Raw genomic sequence first — 21,903 nt, forward strand, 5'->3', positions numbered from 1 at the left:
GCGGCTGCTTCCCACTAGCTATCTACCTTACGTTTGGTAGTGTATATATGTCCATGCCTCTCTCTCGCTTTGTCACAGCTTACCCTTCCCCCTCCCCATATCCTCAAGTCCATTCTCTAGTAGGGCTGTGTCTTTATTCCTGTCTTACCCCTAGGTTCTTCATGACATTTTTTTTTCCTCTTAAAGTCCATATATATGTGTTAGCATACGGTATTTGTCTTTCTCTTTCTGACTTACTTCACTCTGTATGACAGACTCTAGGTCTACCCACCTCATGACAAATAGCTCAATTTCGTCTCTTTTTATGGCTGAGTAATATTCCATTGTATATATGTGCCACATCTTCTTTATCCATTCATCCGATGATGGACACTTAGGTTGTTTCCATCTCCGGGCTATTGTAAATAGAGCTGCAATGAACATTTTGGTACATGACTCTTTTTGAATCATGGTTTTCTCGGGGTATATGCCCAGTAGTGGGATTGCTGGGTCATATGGTAGTTCTATTTGCAGTTTTTTAAGGAACCTCCATACTGTTCTCCATAGTGGCTGTATCATCAAAAAATCTAGAAACAATAAATGCTGGAGAGGGTGTGGAGAAAAGGGAACACTCTTGCACTGCTGGTGGGAATGTGAATTGATTTACATTTTAAAAAGCTCATTCACAGTGCCCTACTGGAAACTGACCAGGATGAAAGAAAGAAGCAGGGAGCCCATTCAGGATAATCCAGGGGCTGGAACTAAGGATGTCACAGTGGACGTGGTGAGAAGTGGCTGGGTACTGGATGTATCTTGGGGATACAGCCCGTAAGATGTGAAAGAAAGCAGTCAGAGATGACTGGCAGATGCTTGGCCTAAACAACTGCAAGGATGGACTTGCCACGAACTGAGATGGGAAGACTGTGTATGGAAAAGGTTTTGGGTGGGAAATCAGCAGCTCAGATTTGGGCATGTGGAGTTTGAAATGAAATTCCAGTAATTCAAGTGAGGAAGTATGGTAGAATATTCTACCTCATGGTAGAACGAGGATGAACCCCTGAACAAAGAAACAGAACCCGGCACAGGAGCTGGCGGGGAGGGAAAGATGGCGCTCTTACTACTAATTCTATTGGGTTTGAGGTGCCAAGGGGGCAGGCGAGAGGAAAGGTCTAGGGAGAGTTGGCAGTGCAGCTCTGGTGCTCAACAGAGGTTGTGAGGCTAGAGAGAGAAGGAGGTGCCAAGGGGGCAGGCGAGAGGAAAGGTCTAGGGAGAGTTGGCAGTGCAGCTCTGGTGCTCAAGAGAGGTTGTGAGGCTAGAGAGAGAAGGAACATACCCTCCCCCCAGGGGTAACAGGTGTATAGAGACCAACAAAATGGAGTGATTAAGGAGGCCAAGAGATGGAGAAGGAATGGTCAAAGGCAACCAAGGAAGGAATGGAGCATGGAAGGTCAGGGGCAAGGAGGGTTCCAGGGAAATCCTAATAGAAAGAAACTTAATTTAGCTAATGCTAGGCTACAATACGTGTAACAATATGTGAGATTATTAATGTCCAGGTATGTGCTTCGGAAAGAAAGATGCTTATCAGAAAAACGTTTATGAATTTGCACCTAGACTATAAACTGCAAAATTTAGCATTACAAATAAACGAATACTCATTATTAAATAGGCCCCAGGTGAACCCTGGAACGTATAAATGTAGAATACATTTTCTCAATAAGTTATATTTTGTTGTACAGGCACAGGAAAGGTGTGACCATGAGCTGGATGGGCCCTAGGGAAGGTAAGCTTTCTATGCTACATGCCCTTTGCTATCACTGATTATATATGCTCTTGGGTTTTACTTACACCGTCCTTATCTGCTGTTTTGCAGACAGAAATGTGTGAATGAACAGATTTTAACAGCCTTTTAGAATCACTTGTAGATTGTGTATTTATTAAATGCCTTGGCTCTTCAACTCTGCCTGGTTAAGCCATTTGTACTTATGCAAAACACCAAAAAAAACCAAAAAACAAAGCACAAAAACCTACTAAAGGTTACAGTTGCGTTGAAGAAAAATTCCTTGATTCTTATCAGATGGACCCTTCACTTTCTTGCCTTCTGATTTAGAAAGGAAGACAGCGTTTTTGCAATTCTCTGAAATTTAAATTAGAAGTTATGTTTCCTTATCTTGACTGAGAAAGTTCAGCTTGCTCCTCTCACCCACTTCTTCTCTATGATCCCAATATAGGGTTGCCAAAGGTTACATTTCTATAATTGCTTAGCGCACTGCAATTGCTCCAGCGCACTAATTGCTCCAGTGGAATGATATGAAATGCATTTCCCTCCTTCCATCAGATTTCCTCAATATTCATATTCAGTCAAAAGGAACGCAACTAATTGTATTCCAACTACGAGTGGTGGCAGCCTTTTGCCTGGCTCCAGGGACAACGGGGCAGGCGTGCACAGGCACAGAAATGGTGCCCTTGCTGCTTTCAGCCTTTAGGTGCATTTCAGACCTGGCACTGAGTTTACAATTTCTGAGTGAAGTAGGAAAGCCCTAGAAAGTTGAAAGGTTTTCATTTCCAAAATACTCAAGAACAGTGTAGCTCTTTATCAGGACCCAGAAGGGAGAGTGGGGGCATGGGGCTGGGGAACATTGGTTCACTGTGGACTTCAGTGCAGGCTGAGAACAGAGACCGTTCTGAGGGATGTGCAGGGGCAGCTTATGGGTAGCGTGTGGACAAGCTTCCTTCACCAGAGACTTCCAACTTCTCTCCATACTCCAGCAAGACTTTTAAGCAGCAGAGTGGAGATGACCAGAGTGTCAGCAAAGGAAAAAGGGGAAGCAGAAAGCAATGTGGTTTTCAGTGGTTGACAGAGAATGAACTCTACTCAACATAAGGTGTACACATCTTCATTATCTCCCCATATTTCTCAAGCTTTCTCAGCAAAAAATAAACAAGAGAGAATTACACTAATAACAACGACTTTCCAGCATCCTCTGAGCAGTAGCTTTCAACTCACGCCACAAAGAATTACAGCCACCAACAGCGTCTGTATTTGGTAGGTTCTTCCCCTCTAGCTCCAGGACGGGGCACTAAAGAAAAAGGATAGAAGAAAGAATTGAGGAGTAGAGAAGACTCAGACTTGTCCACATGATATAGCTGCTGATCCCCTGCCCCGGGGGTGGTTGTGAATCCGTCCGTAGCCCTTGGTATAGTCAGGAAGAAAATCAACAACGCAGATATGAGTGAATCCAGTTTGCTGGGCCTCGGTTTCTGAAACTGCAACCCCCTTACTTCCCAGACTCTCTGGGACAGCTGTTCTACCTTTAAATGCACAAAACGGTAAGGGGGTGTAGTTTTCTGGTGACCCTCAGAGCGGAGGAACAGGACTAGAGTAGAGATGGAGCGACTCCCTGCCTCCCCTACCCCCATCGTACAGAGAAGCCCCGCCGGGACTGTGGCCATCCTAGCGGGGCCAACAGCTGTCCCGCCTCCGGGGCCCACTGCAGCGCCTGATCGTGTGTATGAGAGGATCCCTGTTCTCTCTGCTAGCCTACGCTCCCCTGCTGCCCACGCTCCACATCGCCGCCGGACTTTACCCGAACGTTCCCCATAGCGGGAACCACTCTGTTCGCTACCGGGATGAGAGGCTCAGGCGCGCGGCCATCTTGGCCACGCCCCCTTGTGCCTAGCCGCGCCCCTCACGCCGGGATACGTCATTTCGCCTATTACGTCACTTCCCCGCGCGCCCGGCCCACGTCCCGAAGAAGCTTAAAGTCCCGCCCTGGCCACGCTCCCCGTGTCGGAGCCCGAACCTGTTTTCCACCCAGCTCTGCACCTGTTCTCTGTCCTGACTGCCTGACTGCCCCTGCTGCCATCGCTCCGGGCCTCCGGCCGCGGTGACGCGCCGGCGCGCTAACTTGGGCCCACCTCTGGCCTCGCCGTGGGCCCACCCCTCCTTGGAGCCGGACCATCTTTGTTGCACACCTTAGAACTGTAAAGCCACGCCCCCACGGACATGCCGCGCCCACGTTCACGGTAAATCCTTACACTGCGCCTACACCAGGGCCCTCCTTTTTGTTACGTCACTTGCATCCCATACGCTACTCCGTGGCCCCGCCTTTTCATCGGAGTCCACGCCCCTGATCCGAGTCCTTTCACATTCCTCTTATCCTCTGGGCCACGCTCGTTTCGCTGACCCCCCGCCGCTCTCTTGTGCCCATTTCTCTGCTTTCCACTCTGGTAATTCCTCTGCCCACCTCTCCCGCAGTCTCGACCAAGCCTGTCTTGCCTTTACGAGCGGCTACGCACCGACTGAGTCCCACATTTTCAGGTCAAGCCTCTGTGCTACGCCGAGGCCACGCCCCTCCCGAAGTGGCCGTCGCTGCCGCTCCTTCCCACGGTTGTCCAAACCCCGCCCCTCAAGCCCGGGTTATATTCCACTCCCCTCTGTCCTGGCCAATCCCGGCGCTCCGCCCGTGCCGCACTGTACAACCCTGAGGTCCCCATTGATCACGCTAACTCCGCGCATGCGCGATTCCCTGCATTCCGCATTCCGCCATGGCCACTCCCTGGGTTCCCAGGCCATCCCCTTCTGGTTGGACTCTGGCCTGGTCCACGCCTCCTGCTCTCCCTCTGCTGGCCGAGCCTGGTCCTGGGAAGCCGCAGAAGCGGGCGGGCCTCACGAATTTCAGGAGAAAGTCGCCCGGGTCTCGGAGCTAGATGTTAGTGGCGTGTATAGGGTGAGACGAGCCTGCGGATCTCTGCTCCACGCCTAAAAATGGATTTTCTTCATATTTCTCCCAGTTCCAAACACCAGAAGTCCAAGAGCAGAAACCGGATAGGAAACGTAACTGAGGACCAACTGGAACTGTGTTCCTACCAGCTTCCCAGCCGACTTTAAATGCTAGCAGGCTGCATGGAGTAAGCACACTCCTCTACTTCCTGATGGATGTCTCCTTCAGACGACTTTTTTAGGTACCTTGTGCCCTCCTGCTGTCTAGGACCTGTGGAGACAACACCACACTTAGATTTCTGCTTCTGGCCCCCTACTTTGAGATTAATTTTCTTTACTCTCTCCATTTACATTTCTGGGTCCACGGAGAAAAGTGAAGCGGTTATTACCAGCTTTATTTATTTATTTTTTCCTGTCCAGAAACCTTTGAGTGGGCGCTCCTAGGGGAAGGGCACTTTCCATTAGCCATTCAGTTATTCATTCATTGAAGTCATATTTATGGAGTACTATGTTCCAGTGACAAGACAAACTTCAAGGGAGCTTATAGCCTGTTCCCCAGCTTGGGTTTGGATGGGACAAGAATTGATGAGAAAGTTAGGGAAGATGTGGTAAGGGGGTCGGTTATAGGTGGAAAAGGACTTGGTAAGTGCTGGTCTCTTTCTTTTAAATTGAGGGATAATTGACATGTTACATTTTATTGGTTTCAGGGGTACACATAATGATTCAATATTTATATAATTGTGAAATGATCACCACAATAAGTCTAGTTGACATCCACATATAGCTACAAATTTTTTTTCTTGTGATGAGACCTTTTAAGGTTTACTCTCTGCAACTTTCAAATATGCAACACAGTATTATTAACTGTAGTCACCTTTCTGTACATTGCATCCCCATGGCTTATTTATTGTATCAATATAACTGGAAGTTTGTAGCTTTTCGCCACTTTCACCCATTTTACCCACCCCCACACCCTGCCTCTGGCAACCACCAGGCTGTCCTCTGTATCTGTGAGTTAGGTGTTTTGTTTTTTGTTTGTATGTGTGTTTTTTAGATTCCACATATAAGTGAGATCATATGGTATTTGTTTTCTCTGTCTGGCTTATTTCACTTAGCATAATGCCCTGCATGTTCATTTGGGTTTTTTTGTTTTTTATGTTTTTTTGTTTTTTGCGGTACACGGGCCTCTCAGTGCTGTGGCCTCTCCCGTTGCGGAGCACAGGCTTCGGACGCGCAGGCCCAGCGGCCACGGCTCAGGGGCCCAGCCGCTCCGCGGCATGTGGGATCTTCCCAGACCAGGGCACGAACCCGTGTCCCCTGCATCGGCAGGTGGGCTCTCAACCACTGCGCCACCAGGGAAGCCCCATTTGTTTGTTTTTGAGAAGCACAGTTTTTCTTGATTTTTAGTCCCAACGGAAATCCTGATTCCTCATCATAATGATGCTATGAACTAAGTAGGAAACAAGTGTCATAAAGTGTAAGTGTCATAAAGAGTTTCATACAGATCCCCTCAATGTAAACTGTTGCCACAATCACAAAGCACAACTAAATCAATTTTATGAACCACCCAAACTTTCCTGTTTATTTGAGATCACAGGCCCTCAGTGGTATGACTTAGCCAGGGCAGCATTTAGATCATCATTCCCCACGATGGCAAGTAAGTTTTAGCTCACATGTCGACTGACTGAATAACTGCATTGGGAAGTTTTGTGGCTGAGTCCAGGCTCCGAAGGAAAATGTTCTGTAATAGATTAACAATGTCTGTTGTGAGTCCAGGATGGATGAGTGGTTGCAACAACCTATCTGGCATCTCTGATTTGTAGTAATAGAGGTCTTGCATGCACGTCTTTTAGGCGGTCTTCAAAAACAACATTTCGTACTGTAAGTTTTTGATGTTTTCAGACAGTAGAAAGATCAAGGTCACCGTCACTGGGCAAAACTTAAGGGCAGAAACTTTGATGTGTTGATTACTTCATATGCTTTGTATATCAAGCAGAATGAGGGTAGCTTAAAATTCTGTTATGAAAATGAGAGCATCTAACCTGAAAGATACATGGCCCCTCTACCTCGTTGTAGAGGTTGGTAAAGGCGGTACCTATTGGCAGGGCTAAATGTGTCTGGGTGACACTAACTGGCAGCCAGATATAAGATTAAGAATGGAAAATACTACTCCACAGAGCATGGTTACAATAATCTTTAGCCTAGAAAGAATATCATGACTTGTCAAAACTGTGAGAAAACTCTTTTTTTAAAAAAAATTAATTTATTTTGGCTGCGTTGGGTTTTCATTGCTGGGCACGGGCTTTCTCTTGTTGCGGTGAGCTGGGGCTACTCTTCGTTATGGTGCGCGGGCTTCTCATTGTGGTGGCTTCTCTTGTTGCGGAGCACGGGCTCTAGGCACATGGGCTTCAGTAGTTGTGGCACGCAGGCTCAGTAGTTGTGGCTCACAGGCTCTAGAGAGCAGGCTCAGTAGTTGTGGCGCACGGGCTTAGTTGCTCCGTGGCATGTGGGATCTTCCCGGACCAGGGCTCAAACCTGTGTCCCCTGCATTGGCAGGTGGATTCTTAACCACTGCGCCACCAGGGAAGTCCTGAGAAAACTCTTAATACAACACCCAAGCAAAGTTGGAAAGAGTTAAACATTCAGGAAGAAATGTCAGTAAAGTCTTGTTTTTACTACATGGGACTTATTTTTTTTCATTTTTATTTTTAAAATTTTTATTTATTTATTTTCATTGAAGTATAGTTGGTTTATAATGTTGTGTTAGTTTCCGGTGTACAGCAAAGTGATTCAGTTATATATATTTTTTCAGATTATTTTCCATTATAGTTTATTATAAAATATTGGATATAGTTCCCTGTGGTATACAGTAAATCCTTGTTGCTTATCCATTTTATGTATAGTGGTGTGTATCTGTTAATCACATACTCCTCATTTATCCCCCACCTTTCCCCTTTGGTAACCATAAGTTTCTTTTCTATGTCTGTGAGTCTCTGTTTTGTATAAAGATTCATTTGTATTATTTTTTAGATTCCACATATAAGTGATATCCTATAACATTTTTCTTCCTCTGTCTGCCTTGCTTCACTTTGTATGATATTTTCTAGGTCCGTGCACATTGCTGCAAATGGCAATATTTCATTCTTTTTTATCACTGAGTAATATTCCATTGTGTATCTATACCACATCTTCTTAAGCCTATCGTCTGTTGATGGGCACTTGGGTTGCTTCCATGTCTTGGCTATTGTAAATAGCGCTGCTGTGAACATTGGGGTGCATGTATCTTTTCAAATTAGAGTTTTCATCTTTTCCGGATATATGCCCAGGAGTAGGATTGCTGGATCCTATGGTAGCTCTATTTTTAGTTTTTTAAGGAACCTGCGTACTGTTTTCCATAGTAGCTGCAGCAATTTACATTCTACATAGGACTTATTTTAATGTATTGGTCTTCATGCAGATGAGACACTCAGACAGGCGCATATGCATCCTGTTTATGAAACCGTCCTTTAAATTGCTACCTTAGGAATATAAAGTTGGCAGAATTACACTCACTCAGTTTGTCTGAATTAATCTTCATTTCCAAACATTAGTGATTAACTTTCTCTGAACTAGAAAATTGTTACCCTGTGTGAAAAAAAGGCAAGGTTCATAATGGTTACAGTTGTTGATTAACCTACAAAATTTGATGAGCCTTCGAATATCGTAGCTTCAGATTTTTTTTCTCATCTTGAAAAGGGCATAAGGTACGGGAGTGGAGACAAAAATTTTCCAAAGCCCAGGGTTCCTTGTTTATCAAAGATACTGGGAGTTGTTTTTCTCTGGCTGGGAATGTCAAAACAATTGCAGTGTACCTCGTGATACTTCATTTCCACAGTCTTGAGCTCCTTAAACTGCCCATTTATGATTCAAATAAGTCAATTCAGTGTTATTAAATTACCCAATATTCATGGGCCGTGAGAAATGCAAATGGAACCAAATATAGTCCCTGCCCTCCAGGAGCTTAAAATTTGTAGGACCCAAAAGCAAATCATGTTGGCAATAGATCCATGTACAAATGTGAACAAAATGCTATGGGAACATAGGACAAAGAGAGAATAAAAAGTTAGTACATTAGACAAGTCCACAGCAAATAGTAACAGCTAAAAATCTATAACAAAAAGAAAAGAAAAGAAAGATTCCTCGAAGGAGGTGATCATTGAGATAGACCTGTAATAGTGGTTAAGATGTTTAAAGATTAAAAAATGAAAGCTCACAGTGTTCAAGGTTGTATAGGTTTACAAAATACCTGTTTGTGACAGTGAAACAGAACAATCAGCTTCAAAATTTAAAAGCTACATTGGTTCTCCCTGCTACATCTTGTTTTATTGCAGGTAAATGGAGCATACATAATCCCCCACATGCGTTTACAGCTCTGATGTACTTTAAAAGGCATCTTGTGTGAATCAAAAGAACAACTCACATGTTTTCTTTTCGTGTGGTCTCATATTTAATTCACCCTCCAGAGCAGTAGGTCAATAGTTATGTGCCAAGAAACTGCTTTCCAGTAGTGTTGTGGAGTACAAAAAAGCACAGAGAAATCAATTTCTCTTTCCTGTCTCAGGAGACTCAGTGCCTTTCATATTGCTCACGGCTACAGTAGTCTCAATTTTTTATCTGCGTTCTCTAAACTCTAAATATTGGCAGTAAATAGGACCATATTCAGAATGATTGAAAATGCTTTATTTGCCATCATTACCACTGTTACTGATAAATTATTAAGCTCCTATTTGTGAAATTGCTGAAATGAGCATTGTATGAAGCAAGTTTGATATGAATTCTCTGGAGGTTTAATACTTAAAATTGTGCATGAAAATAAAGGCTAAGTATGTACAGGATTTTGAAAAGTGGAAGAAAAAAACCCGATATGTTGAGAGGCAAGAACAATAGCATCTAGTTCCACGTCTTTTATTGAACTCTCAAGCTCTTTAGTTGTTAAATCATTTTTAGCATGTTCCAAGTGATCCAGACCTTGTAAGAGTCTTCATATTTTACATCAAGTTATTGACGGTGTCTTATTTTATCATTATACATTTTCTCTCTCTATTCATCTGACAGGACCTATAAAAGTCAATATTTTAAATCATTTCATTTTTGGCTGCTGTTTCTTTAGCTAATGACAAGTACTCTTCTAAGCAAATACTGGGGTATAGAAAAATAAAACTGTAACTATAGACTATTTAGAAAATAGAATGAGATCACTGTACATCTGTACTTCTTATGTCATGTGGCCAGAACAGTAGTCCAAGGAAAATTCATAGCCACATATATTTTCACATTAACTGAGAAAGATTAAAAATAAATAAGCCTAGTAGCCAACTCAAGAGTTATAAAAAGAACAAGAAAACCAGTATGACAGAAAGAGTAAAGACTTAATAAATGTAAAGATAGATGAATCAGAAAGCAGAAAGAAAGGAATTAAAAATTAAATGCAAAATCTTGTTGTTTGATTAAACAACAACAAAAATAGGTAAATTTCTGGAAAGAACAAAGGGGGAATGAGAAAAAATTAATATATAACTAGAAAATATAAAGGGAATGTAACAGTGAATGGAGTATTTTATGGGAAATATTGTATAAAGTCCATGAGAAAACTGGAACATCTTAATGAAATGAATGCATTTCTTGGATACTGTAAACAGCGAAAAGGGACTCAGAAAGAAATACGAAACCTGAAATTACTGGCAATATAAGAAAAATTTAAAAGAACTCTTCCTCCGAAATATGTATGGTCCAGAATCTTCAACTCTGAATATTTTATTTCTTCTACATTTTCAAGTATTTGTAAACATAGACAATGTTAGAAATCTATCTGTACCATTTTCAACATGGTAATAATACGAGGGCTGGAGAAAAGAATCAGCGCTTGAAAAGGAACCTAAATATTCTTCTACAAAAATGGATTTAAAAACCTAAAGAAAGAAAAACACAGCAACTAAGTCCAGAAGCATGTTAGAAATCATCAAACTGAGCTTATCTAAGGGTTGGATCAGTGTAAAGAAATTTTAAACTATAATGTACCAAGTGGTAAAAATTCTCGGATCATAATAGATACTGAAAAGGCAGGGGATACAATTCAATATAGGTTATTGAATACAATTCAATAAAGGGAATTTTCAGTAAACTAGGAATAAAATAAATTTGATATATCTCATGATCTGTCAATTTTAAAGTGACTCACCAGGGAATTCCCTGACCATCCAGTGGTTAGGACTCCGCGCTTTCATTGCCAAGGGCACGGGTTCGATCCCTGGTCGGGGAAGTAAGATTCCGCAAGCCAGACAGCGCGGCATGCATGCATGCATGTATGCATAAATAAATAAATGAAAATAAAGCGACTCATCAGATCCCGTGGAGGGCCCATGTGATTGTCACCGTGATGTTTCCCTGTTCCCATAGGGCCACTACAGTGAGACAAAACAACAATAACATCACACGAGAACATACAAGAAGATCCAAGGCTACGGAAGGTGTGTTTCAACTATTAAAATATATTCACATTGGTCGTCCATGCGGGTAGTAGTATGGGTATTTAGTACTTTTCTCTTTTTGCCTCTCTGTATTTTCTGTACAGAACTTCTATTCTTTTTTCTATTGTTTTTAAAAATGAGACAACAAACATTGAGAAATCATAATTCAGAAGAGAAGAGATTTTCTTCTTTTTTCAAATGAGTAGCTTACACTGACAAAAACTCAGCATTTTACTGTCTTCAAGCCTCGTCACATAAGTGACTAAGTAAAAGCAGAAGAGAGACATTTGATATATTTATGAAGTTTTAAGGCGAAAAGAAGGCTGAATCAGATTTCTGTCTCGCTAACACAGCTTTGTTCCTTGATGCAAATAATCAGCTTTGTTATGTCTCTGTCTATTCCCTCCCCGCCCCCAGGATGCATTTATCTAGTCTAACATTTCCTAAGATAACTTCATCTAGTCTGACTATTTTCAGGGGTCAGTTATGCGGGCCCTTCCTTCTAGGAAATTTCCATTTCATCTAATAGTGAAATTTCTGGAATGACTACTAGGCTAACTTTTGGCCACTTCTCTCTCTAGTACAACTTTTCCTGACTCTGTGCCCCGGCAACCAAGGTGAAGGAGATGAGGAAAAGCTCTTAAGTGGAGTTAGCCAACAGCAGTGGGTCATCTACGATAAGCTGTCACCCTAACCAGGAAGGGGAAATGAGAAGTGTAGCTGTTGATATTTTTCTTGTTGCTGCTTTAAAAATCCAGATTGTCCGTTTAACAGCCGGGTCACCCGATCTAATTTTTCCATTCATGGTTTTCAAGCAACGAGGTGGAATGTGGGGACTGAACACATGCAGAGGCAGCATGGTAGAGAGGAAAGTCCTGACACTGACCCGCTGGGGGGCTTGATCGGCACCTGTAGAATGCCCACTAGGGGAAAGGTTCTTCTCCACTCACTGCCGTAGTCCTCAGAGCATCTCTGAGGTTTCGTTACTATTTCAGTTTTGATCAGTGATGACCCTGAGACACAGTCGGGTTCAGTGTGGTGGAGATAGGGTTCAAGTGTAAGTCATCCAGCCTGGTAAAGTGACACCCATTCCACTCCCTGTTGCCAGCAATGCCTTAAATACTGGATCCTCGGTTTCCTCATATGTAAGATGATTATACCACAGCAACTGTGGGCTGCTGTTTTGAGGATTAGAGAAATAATTCAGCAAAGCTAGTTCATGGTCGGTAGCTCCTAATTACTGTCGTGTAGCTGCACTGAGCAATGTAGTTGCTTAGCCACATGTTTCTACTTAAATTAACTTAGTAAAAGTTCATTTTCTCAGCAGCACTGGCCCCATTTCAAGTGCTCAACAGCCACCGATGCGTAGTGGCGTCCGTATTGTATACATAGTGTATAGTGCAGATATAGAACATTTCCATCATCACAGAATGTTCCATTGGATCGCACTGCTGTACATCATTAACTTTTGATTTTACACAGCTACCAGAGCTTAGCGCTGAGCAAAACCATTCTCTTTGAGTTGGAAACTCTCCTGAATGTTTACCTGTGGAGGTGAGAGTCTAATGAGGCCAGTCTTGGAAGGGTGTCCTTTGTTCACCAGAGATAGAAAGGAGTGATGTTTGTTTCCTAAATTAAGAGAGTCTATCTATACGCCAGAGATATTTCAGCCCTGAAAAGATGGGACGTTCATGCCAAGGTAAACCTCCAGAAAGGACTAATGCTTTCCACTGTGCATTTAACCAGACAACAACAGAAGAAAGGTGGGGGGAGGATTCCGACTTTTGGGTCAGCAGAGAAAACATTCTTTAGAGGTAGAATTTGGAAAGGACAGCTAATCTGTTTTCCAAACAGATTTTGGTAAATAACTGACAGGAGATGGGCTGCTTCTCTCAAAAGTATTAACCCAGATGATGGGGGTTAATCATTAAACCTTTTAGTTGGTGGCTTGCTTGTTTGTCTGATATTCTAATCCGGGTCACAGAATGGCTAAGGCAGCTTTAAGCGAAGGGTGGATTTTTTTTCCCTCCGTTTGTCTTGTGTTTTCCACTTTGAAAGAATGTTGTGGCTGCTCTTTTTTCTAGTGAGTGCTATTCATGCCGAACTCTGTCAGCCAGGTACGTAAGCCTTGAAACTTCAAAATAGATGAACAGTTTTCTAAATGATTGACAAGTCTCTGCCTGAAAGACTTCTTTATTTTTCTAAATCTGCCGTCGTGTCATGGCTTGGAAGTTGAGCCTGTGAATGTTTTATGAGTTTGAAATTAAAATTTCAGCCATTTAAGATGATTGCAGTTAAACTTCCGGAAGTATCTGGGGCAGTTTACTTGCAATTCTGTTGATTCGAGTTGCATTAAATATTAGCATCTATCAGGTTCCATTTTGGCAGATTTTATCATCATATAGTGCTCTCTGTCTTTTCTCTCTCTGGCAGATGCAGAAAATGCTTTTAAAGTGAGACTTAGTCTCAGAACAGCTCTGGGAGATAAAGCAGTAAGTGAAGAAACTTGTATGTTCCATTAAAATTTTGTTTGCTGATAACACTGCTTTCTCTTCATAGTTATCTTAAACTTGTATAGATTGCTTCTAAAGACCTGAAATCTGATATTTTCTTAAAGCAAAAAAGATTGTAGTGAAATAGAAATTGTTAGTAAAGTGATTTTGCCTGAAGTATTTAATCTGCAGTGTGTGCTGGAAAATATGTGAAGTTCTGTGCTGCCCCAAACAATTTTGCAAGCCTGCACGTTTCAGCCTAGCAGAGTGGAGCAGAGGGGCCTGAGTCAGGCTCTCAGGTGTGGGCTGGGCTCTGCTCCTCACCGTTGTGGTCATTTGAACTTTGTCAGTGACTTTTCTCATCATTGAAAGGAGGGCACATTTCACCCGCATGAGATCTTTCATGGCACAAAACGTTCCAATTCTCAGGTGAGGTTTCTTCAATTCTTCTCAGATGTCAAAGTAATAGCATGAAATATATGCTTATGAAATTAAAGTTAAAAAAATACTCATGGGGCTCCGGTAGCTATAGGAACAGTAAAGACTGTTGAATTAATAAGATGGAGTTGTGTCATTCTAGTTTTGGTTTTCCGGCATGGTCTGTGACCATTTTCCCGAATAGAAGGTGATAGTAAGACGCCTCAGGCTAGAGATGATAAAAGAGTGCTAAAGATAGTTGGAAGTATTCAGTTGGCAGGGCAATCCAGTTTTGTTCGCTCACTCGCTCCGTGAGTAATAATCATTCTAACCGCCACCATTCCTTGAGAACTTAGTTTACTTTCTAGCTGGGACCCTTCTAATCACTTTGCTCACATCAGCTCATTTAGCCTTCACAACAACCCTTTGAGGAAGGTGGCATGGGTATTCCCATTCTCATTAGGTGGATGAGAAAACTGAGGTGCAGAGACATTACGTGGCCTACTCAAGATGTCAAGTCAGCAAGGGGCAGGGGTCAGGTTTGAACCCAGGCAGTCTGACTGCAGAATCCACCATCTCTGCCAGTGCGTAGGGTTGCTTATCTCAGGATCCTCTGAGGGCAGGCACCGTGCTGGATGCTGGGGATGCAGTGCAGCTAAAACCAGGCTTATCCTTGCCCTAGGGGAGCTTATAGTAGTGGAATTGGTTGCATATTAATGAACCAAATGCAAGTGTGTAATCTTGGCAAGCGTTACAGGGAGGAGAAGTACGTAGGGGCTTTGGCCTCATGAGGGGCCGCAGGGACTGGCATTTGCTGTGAGGTCTAAAGCAGGAGTAAAAGTGAACCAGGGGATGAAAGGAAAGAGGGTGGAGGGACCAGCACATGCAAAGGCTTATTATAGGAAGGAACTTGGGGAGAGTGAAGGGTGGAAGGAGGGCAAGGTGCCTGGAAGTGGAGCAGTGGGGAGGACCATGGCGCATGATGAGCTTCGGGTGGAAGGAAGGGTCAGGCCAAAGAATGTGTGGACTGTGTTGAGGAGTTTTGATGTTATATATATATATGTATATATATATTTTTTTAATTAATGTATCTATTTATTTATTTTTGGCTGCGTTGGGTCTTTGTTGCTGTGCACGGGCTTTTCTCTAGTTGCAGCGAGCGGGGGCTACTCTCTGTTGCTGTGCACGGGCTTCTCGTTGCGGTGGCTTCTCTTGTTGCAGAACACGGGCTCTAGGCATGCTGGCTTCCGTAGTTGTGGCACGTGGGCTCTAGAACGCAGGCTCAGTAGTTGTGGCATGCGGGCTCAGTAGTTGCGGCTCACAGGCTCTAGAGCGCAGCCTCAGTAGTTGTGGCGCACGAGCTCAGTAGTTGCGGCTCACGGGCTCTAGAGCGCAGCCTCAGTAGTTGTGGCGCACGGGCTTAGTTGCTCCATGGCATGTGGGGTCTTCCCGGACCAGGGCTCGAACCTGTGTCCCCTGCATTGCCAGGCAGACTGCTAACCACTGCACCATCAGGGAAGTCCTTGATATTATCTTTAAAGCGACGAGGAGTTTCGTGGAAGGGGCGTCATGACAGAATTTGTGTTTACAAGACACTTTGGCTACAGTGTGGAAGACAGAGTCCAGGCGCCTGGAGTAGAGAGGAGGAGCCAGTTGGGAGGCAGGTGGAGTAGTGCAGGTGGGAGATGATGGCTATTTGGAGTATGGTGTGTTGGTGGAGGGGGGGGGGGCAGTGAGGGGATTTGAGAGTCACGGGGATGGGATGACAAGGAAGAGAGGACGACGGGTGAAGCATAAGCTTTTGTTTCTAATTATGCAACTGGATGCCTGATGGCCCATTTATGAGTCAGGGAACCAAGAACCAACAAGAAAACCATGGCTTTAATTTTGGACTTACTGAGTTTGAGGTATTATTGACAAACAGGCAAGGACAGAGCTGGCTTGAGATACACATTCCTGCGTCACCTGCACTGAGGTGGTAATGACAGTGCTGAGGGAGAAAGCGGAGGGTGGCAAGAGGAGAGGGGCTAGCCTTGAGTTTAGCGATTCTCGAAAGCTTAAAGCCCTTGTAGAGGAGGGTGAACCTGCAAAGGAGGCAGAGGGGCAGGAGGACAACCAGGACGATGCTGTATCACGAAAGGGAAGAGAGTGCCTTCAGATGAAGGGACTGTTCAAGAGCATCAAATGCTGTTGAGAGGCCAAGCGAGGCGTGACTGAAAACTGCTCATTGTGTTGAGCAACGTGAAGGTCATTGGTAACGTGAGAGAGCCGCTTTGTGGAGTGGAGTGATTGGAAGGCAGATGGTGGAGGAGGTTAAGAATAAGTGGGCAATGGGGCTTCCCTGGTGGCGCAGTGGTTAAGAATCTGCCTGCCAATGCAGGGCACATGGGTTTGAGCCCTAGGTCCGGGAAGATCCCACATGCTGCGGAGCAGCTAAGCCCGTGTGCCACAACTACTGAGCCTGCGCTCTAAAGCCTGCAAGCCACAATTGCTGAAGCCCATGTGCCACAACTGCTGAGCCCGCGTGCCTAGAGCCCGTGCTCCGCAACAAGAGAAGCCACCACAATGAGGCCCGCTCACCGCAATGAAGAGTAGCCCCTGCTCGCCGCAACTAGAGAAAAGCCCATGCACAACAACGAAGACCCAACACAGCCAAAAATAAATAAAATAAATAAATTTATATATTAAAAAAAAGAGTAAGTGGGCAGTGACCATGTAAAGACAGAAGGATGGACAACTCCTTTGGGAATTTTGGCTCTGAAGGGCAGGAGAGAGACAGCAATGGGTAGAAGAAGGAGGACTAAATAAAGTGATTTAGTTTTGCTGTTGTTTTAATGGGAAAGAGTTGAGCGTGGTTCAGAGTCAATGGACAGCCTCCAGTCAGCACTGAATGCACAGAAGAGAGGGGAAAACTGTATTGTTTAGATCCTGGGAAGGGCCGAATGGAAGCGTTCCTAATAGAGGTGGACAGAACAGCCGTTGACAGGAGGAGAAACACCACATCTGGCCCTTCGGGGGAGGATGTGGATAAGACATGTGCCTATGGAGGAAGTTTTGTACTTGGTGTCAGGAGGGCGGGGGAGTGTGAGTGGATGACTCGAGATGTATCAGTAACTTATGAAACAAGAGCTCCTAGTGAGAGTGAGGTTTGAGGGAAGCACTGAGATTTGGGGAGGCCTGAAGGAGCTTTGAAATAGTCATTGTGAAGTTTGAGAGAGAGAAAACTGATGGAGAATCCTAAGGGGATCCCGGGCAATTTGGGAGTAGGTCATCATGAGTTTAGAGTTAAGCCACAGAACCTGTTTTGTGATTTTCTCCAGTTACACTTGATTACCACCTAAAGTGTGGGGTCAGCCACTTCAGTTTGCTAGGGCTGCTGTAACACAGTACCACAGATTGAGTGGCTTAAACAACAGAAATTTGTTTTTCTCTCATTCTGGAGGCTGGAAGTCCAAGATCAAGGTGTCAGCGGGGTCGGTTCCTTCTGAGTTCTGTGAGGGAGGGATGTGTTCCAGGGCTCTCCCCTTGGCTTCTAGATGGCTGTCTTCTCCCTGTGTCTACACGTCTTCCCTCTGTATGTGTCTGTGACAAATCTCCTGTTCTTCCAAGGACACCCGTCATATTGGATTAGGGCCCACCCTAGTGATCTAATTGTAACCTGATCACCTCTGTAAAGACACTATCTCCATATATGGTTCTATTCTGAGGTACTGGGGGGTTAGGATTTTAACATATGAATTTCTTTGTAGGGGGGTACAATTCAGCCCATAATACACACATACACTCAAGTTTTCAGCTAAGAGTATAAAAAGTAAAATTGTACCAGTGTTAATAAAGGGAAGGAAGCTGAGAAGGGGAGTCAGTTTATGAGGGAAAGGTGAAAGGGAAGAAGGGAATCAACTGTTTATGTCCAGGATGAGATGTCCAAGTGACCTGTTTGTTGACTGGCTACTAATACTGCAGATTTGGAAGAAGATAATGCAATGGGAAACACACCACACTTACAATGATAGAATAGCCGGGAAACTCTATCCTGAACATTATGGTGACATGATTTATCATGGTCTCCAGTCTTTATTGTATGAGGAAGATGAGAGAGAGACACAGACAGACACACACCAACACCAGTGTGGCCACAGTTAGAACCCAGTGGACCAATTTTTACCCCATGCCTCTTCACTTTACCTTCGGTTTTACTTCTCTTTCAGTACGCCTGGGATACAAATGAAGAATATCTCTTCAAAGCGATGGTGGCTTTCTCCATGAGAAGAGTTCCCAACAGAGAAGGAACTGAGTAAGTAAGCAATGAAAAGTCTAAATTGATTGTTTGCAAGTATTATTTGAGACAGGACATTAATTCAAAACTCAATCTTGAAAATAAGGTATACATCTAATTTTTAAGGGACCCACATTTTAATTCAACATTAAAAAGAACCTTTATAATCTAGCTCAGCTTACAGTTTATATCATGTTCTAACAATGCTCTTCATTCAATAGGCACTATGAAGATAAATATAAAAATTTGTAGTTACATGTCATAAGCTTTCTACATTTCTCTCTCTCTCTGCATATATATATTATATAAGTTGAAGTTATATAAGTTGAAGATTAAGATGCTGACAAGGTAGATTTCATTCTGAGGCCTCTTCTTTCAGCTTGTAGGCAACACCAGATCTTTGTATGCTCACACGACCTCTTCTTTGTTGAGGGGGAAGTGGCAGGGGAGAGAGTGAGCATTCTGGTGCCTTTTTGGATGAGGGCGCTAATCCTCTCTATCAGGGCTCCACCATTATGACCTCATTTAACTGTAATTATCTCCTTATAGGCCCTATCTCCAAATACTAATACATTCACATTTGGGGTTAGGACTTCAATATATGAACTTGGGGGGCAAGGGGATAAGTGCATAGCACTCATTTTGAAAATAACTTACATATGTATAGGTTCATTGCACTGTTGGTATCTATCATAGCACCTTGTTTATTTTCTTCAAAGCCTTAGTACAACTTTTAATAGTTTTACATTTGAATCTGTTCTTCCAAAGGAATCTTCCCTATTTGTGATGTTTCCTTCCATCTCCATTTGTGATTAGGGTAACACTCCTGGTTTCTCTCTACTCCCTTACTTCACTCTTCCCTTGAGAGGTGAAATGACTGATTTGATTGGTGGGCTGGAGGGATAAACTGGGCATGGGTTCCCTTCTCTTGAGGAGCCGGCCTGCCCTCAGCATGCATTTTTCTGTGCTGCCCCTCACACTAAGTACAGAATCAGGCCCTGCCTGGGCAAGCTTACACACCCACACGGCTGTCCGTGCTGTCTGTAGCTGTAGACTGTTTAGATTGGTAGGTGCCAGATCCTAAGGTGTTAAATATCTCGCATAGTACACCAGAATATGGCGATACCTGCCTCGGTTCAGCTCTGCCTGGGTCACTATAGATGAATTTATCTCATCGCAGGATATTTTTAAAATTAGGAAGGAAATTTGCCTTTTATTTTGGTCTCCTGTCTGCTTCATTCTTTTGTCTTAATTTTATTGAGAACTTGGCAGAGAGGGTTTCTATTTTTGTCTTCCTCAGACCCACAATGTATTATGCATGGGCTGTGAATATAAGGGATAAAACAGAAGAGTAAAATTTGGGGGAGCAAAATAAACATATGATATGTGGATTTGCATGTACACAAACACACACATATATACACAACACACATATGTATTTTTTCACACATATGTATTTTAAGATACGTAACATATTCACATGATTCAAAAAATTAAAAGAAGGAGGTGTAAGGTAAAACAAAATGATGCCCTACGTGAACTTTACTCTTGTTTTATAGATTTTTAGAAAAGATATATTTGCCTTTATCTTATGCCTTTAAATGGAAGCATTCTTTCCAAAACAATTTATAATAACCTTTTAAAAATTAAAACGAGGGCTTCCCTGGTGGCGCAGTGGTTGAGAGTCCGCCTGCCAATGCAGGGGACACGGGTTCATGCCCCGGTCTGGGAAGATCCCACGTGCCGCGGAGCGGCTGGGCCCATGAGCCATGGCCACTGAGCCTGCGCGTCCGGAGCCTGTGCTCCGCAACAGGAGAGACCACAACAGTTAGAGGCCCACGTACCACAAAAAAATAAAATAAAAAAATTAAAATGAGAAGATTGCCTTCCAAAAAATAAAAAAGGAAAAATATAAGGAGAAGAGGGAACCCATGTACACCATTGGTGGGGACGTAAATTGTACAGCCACTGTGGAAAACAGTATGGAGGTTTCTCAAAAAACTAAACATAGAACTACCATATGACCCCACAATTCCATTCCTGGGTATATATCAGAGAAAAAGAAAAACCCTAACTCAAAAAGATACATGCACCCCAATGTACACAGCAGTGTTATTTACAATAGCCAAGACATGGAAGCCACCTAAGTGTCCATCAACAGAAGGATGGATAAAGAAGATGTGGTGTACACACACACACACACACATATCCACATATATACATATACATACAATGGAATACTACTCAACCGAAAAAATGAATGAAAATTTGCCATTTGCAACAACGCGGATGGACTTGGGAGGCTATTATGCTTAGTGAAATAATAAGACGAGTACTGTATGTTATCACTTATATGTGGAATCTAAAAAATAAAGTAGTGAGTATAACGAAAAGAAACACACAGATATGGAGAACAAGCTAGTGGTTCCCACTGGGGAGAGGGAAGGGGGAGGGGCAAGATAGGGGTAGGGGGTTAAGAGGTACAAACTACTATATATAAAATAAATAAGCTACAAGGGTATATTATACAGCACAGAGAATATAGCCAGCATTTTATAATAGCTATAAATGGAGTTATAGCCTTTAAAATTGTGAATCACTGTGTTATACACCTGAAACATATAATATTGTACATAAAACTATACCTCAATTTTCAAAAACGAAAGAAAAGAGAAAAATATAAGGAAAACAGCCGCTGGTCGTCTCACAATGCTAGCCCCTCAACTAGTCTCTTTTTATCTTATTGTCATTTTTGATCAACAGATTTTATACATCGCTGTGTTCATTGTATTATTACATCCTCTTAGTACCTAAATTTCACCTTGTAAATGACTATGTTATATCACATTTCCATTCTTAGGAAAAGTTAATTTAAATATGTAACATTTCAGATTAGTTTTGAGGAATTCACTTTGGGAATTTGATTTTTCGGAACCCGGACATTGTAGGAGTCTGTGAATATGTAATCTGGTTTATTTGCAAAGGTGTTTTAATTGGAACTGGGTGCATAGGCTCTATAGAGGCTTTTGTTGCCAATGTCAGTTGAAAAATTGAAAAGCGCACACCTAGATTGGGGTCAACAAATTGTTTTCCTGTAAATGCTCAGGCAGCTTGAGTCCCAGCAAGCAGTACTGCTCTCAGGGGGCTGAGGGATGAGGGCTGCCTCATGAATCAGGATGGGCTTAAGATGCAGTACAAGTGCTGCCCCCTAACGGTGGCTGCTTCTTTACATGAGCAGGTTTCCTCTATGGGAAAGGGCACCACACAATGCAAGATGAATTGAAAACAACTTCCCAGACAGGCTGCCTCTCCCGAGTGTGGTGGGTAATAGAAAGGCACCACTAGCTTGGCAAATGGATCCGATTTTAAATGTGCTTTTCAGAGGTCTTTTGGTGCCAGTGTGAGGCAGAGTGGATTCTAGAGGGTGGGAAGTATGCCTGTTAGGATGGCTTTAGGGATTCAAATCTTGAACATTGGCCGATTTTTTAAATCGTTTTTTTCCTATCCTGTCAC

The 21,903-nt window shown here is 43.2% G+C and overlaps 1 protein-coding gene across 3 annotated transcripts in view; it reads left to right on the forward strand.

Annotated features, from left to right (window-relative positions):
* The window catches only part of CLTRN (collectrin, amino acid transport regulator), a 79,657-nt gene that overhangs the window by 28,128 nt on the left and 29,626 nt on the right, over positions 1-21,903 (forward strand). The window contains exons 3-7 of one of the 3 annotated variants that reach the window (XM_060002135.1): positions 1,716-1,759; positions 4,771-4,941; positions 11,135-11,205; positions 13,639-13,697; positions 18,323-18,408. In XM_060002135.1, coding sequence (XP_059858118.1) covers positions 4,916-4,941; positions 11,135-11,205; positions 13,639-13,697; positions 18,323-18,408 — 242 coding nt within the window. In that variant the 5' untranslated portion in view covers positions 1,716-1,759; positions 4,771-4,915. Of the gene's footprint in view, positions 1-1,715; positions 1,760-4,635; positions 4,942-11,134; positions 11,206-13,178; positions 13,323-13,638; positions 13,698-18,322; positions 18,409-21,903 lie in introns of those variants that run through there. The other 2 variants (XM_060002136.1, XM_060002137.1) reach the window with 2 other exon arrangements.

This window comes from Delphinus delphis, chromosome X, assembly GCF_949987515.2.
Source record: "Delphinus delphis chromosome X, mDelDel1.2, whole genome shotgun sequence".
Classification (NCBI taxonomy): Eukaryota; Metazoa; Chordata; class Mammalia; order Artiodactyla; family Delphinidae; genus Delphinus; species Delphinus delphis.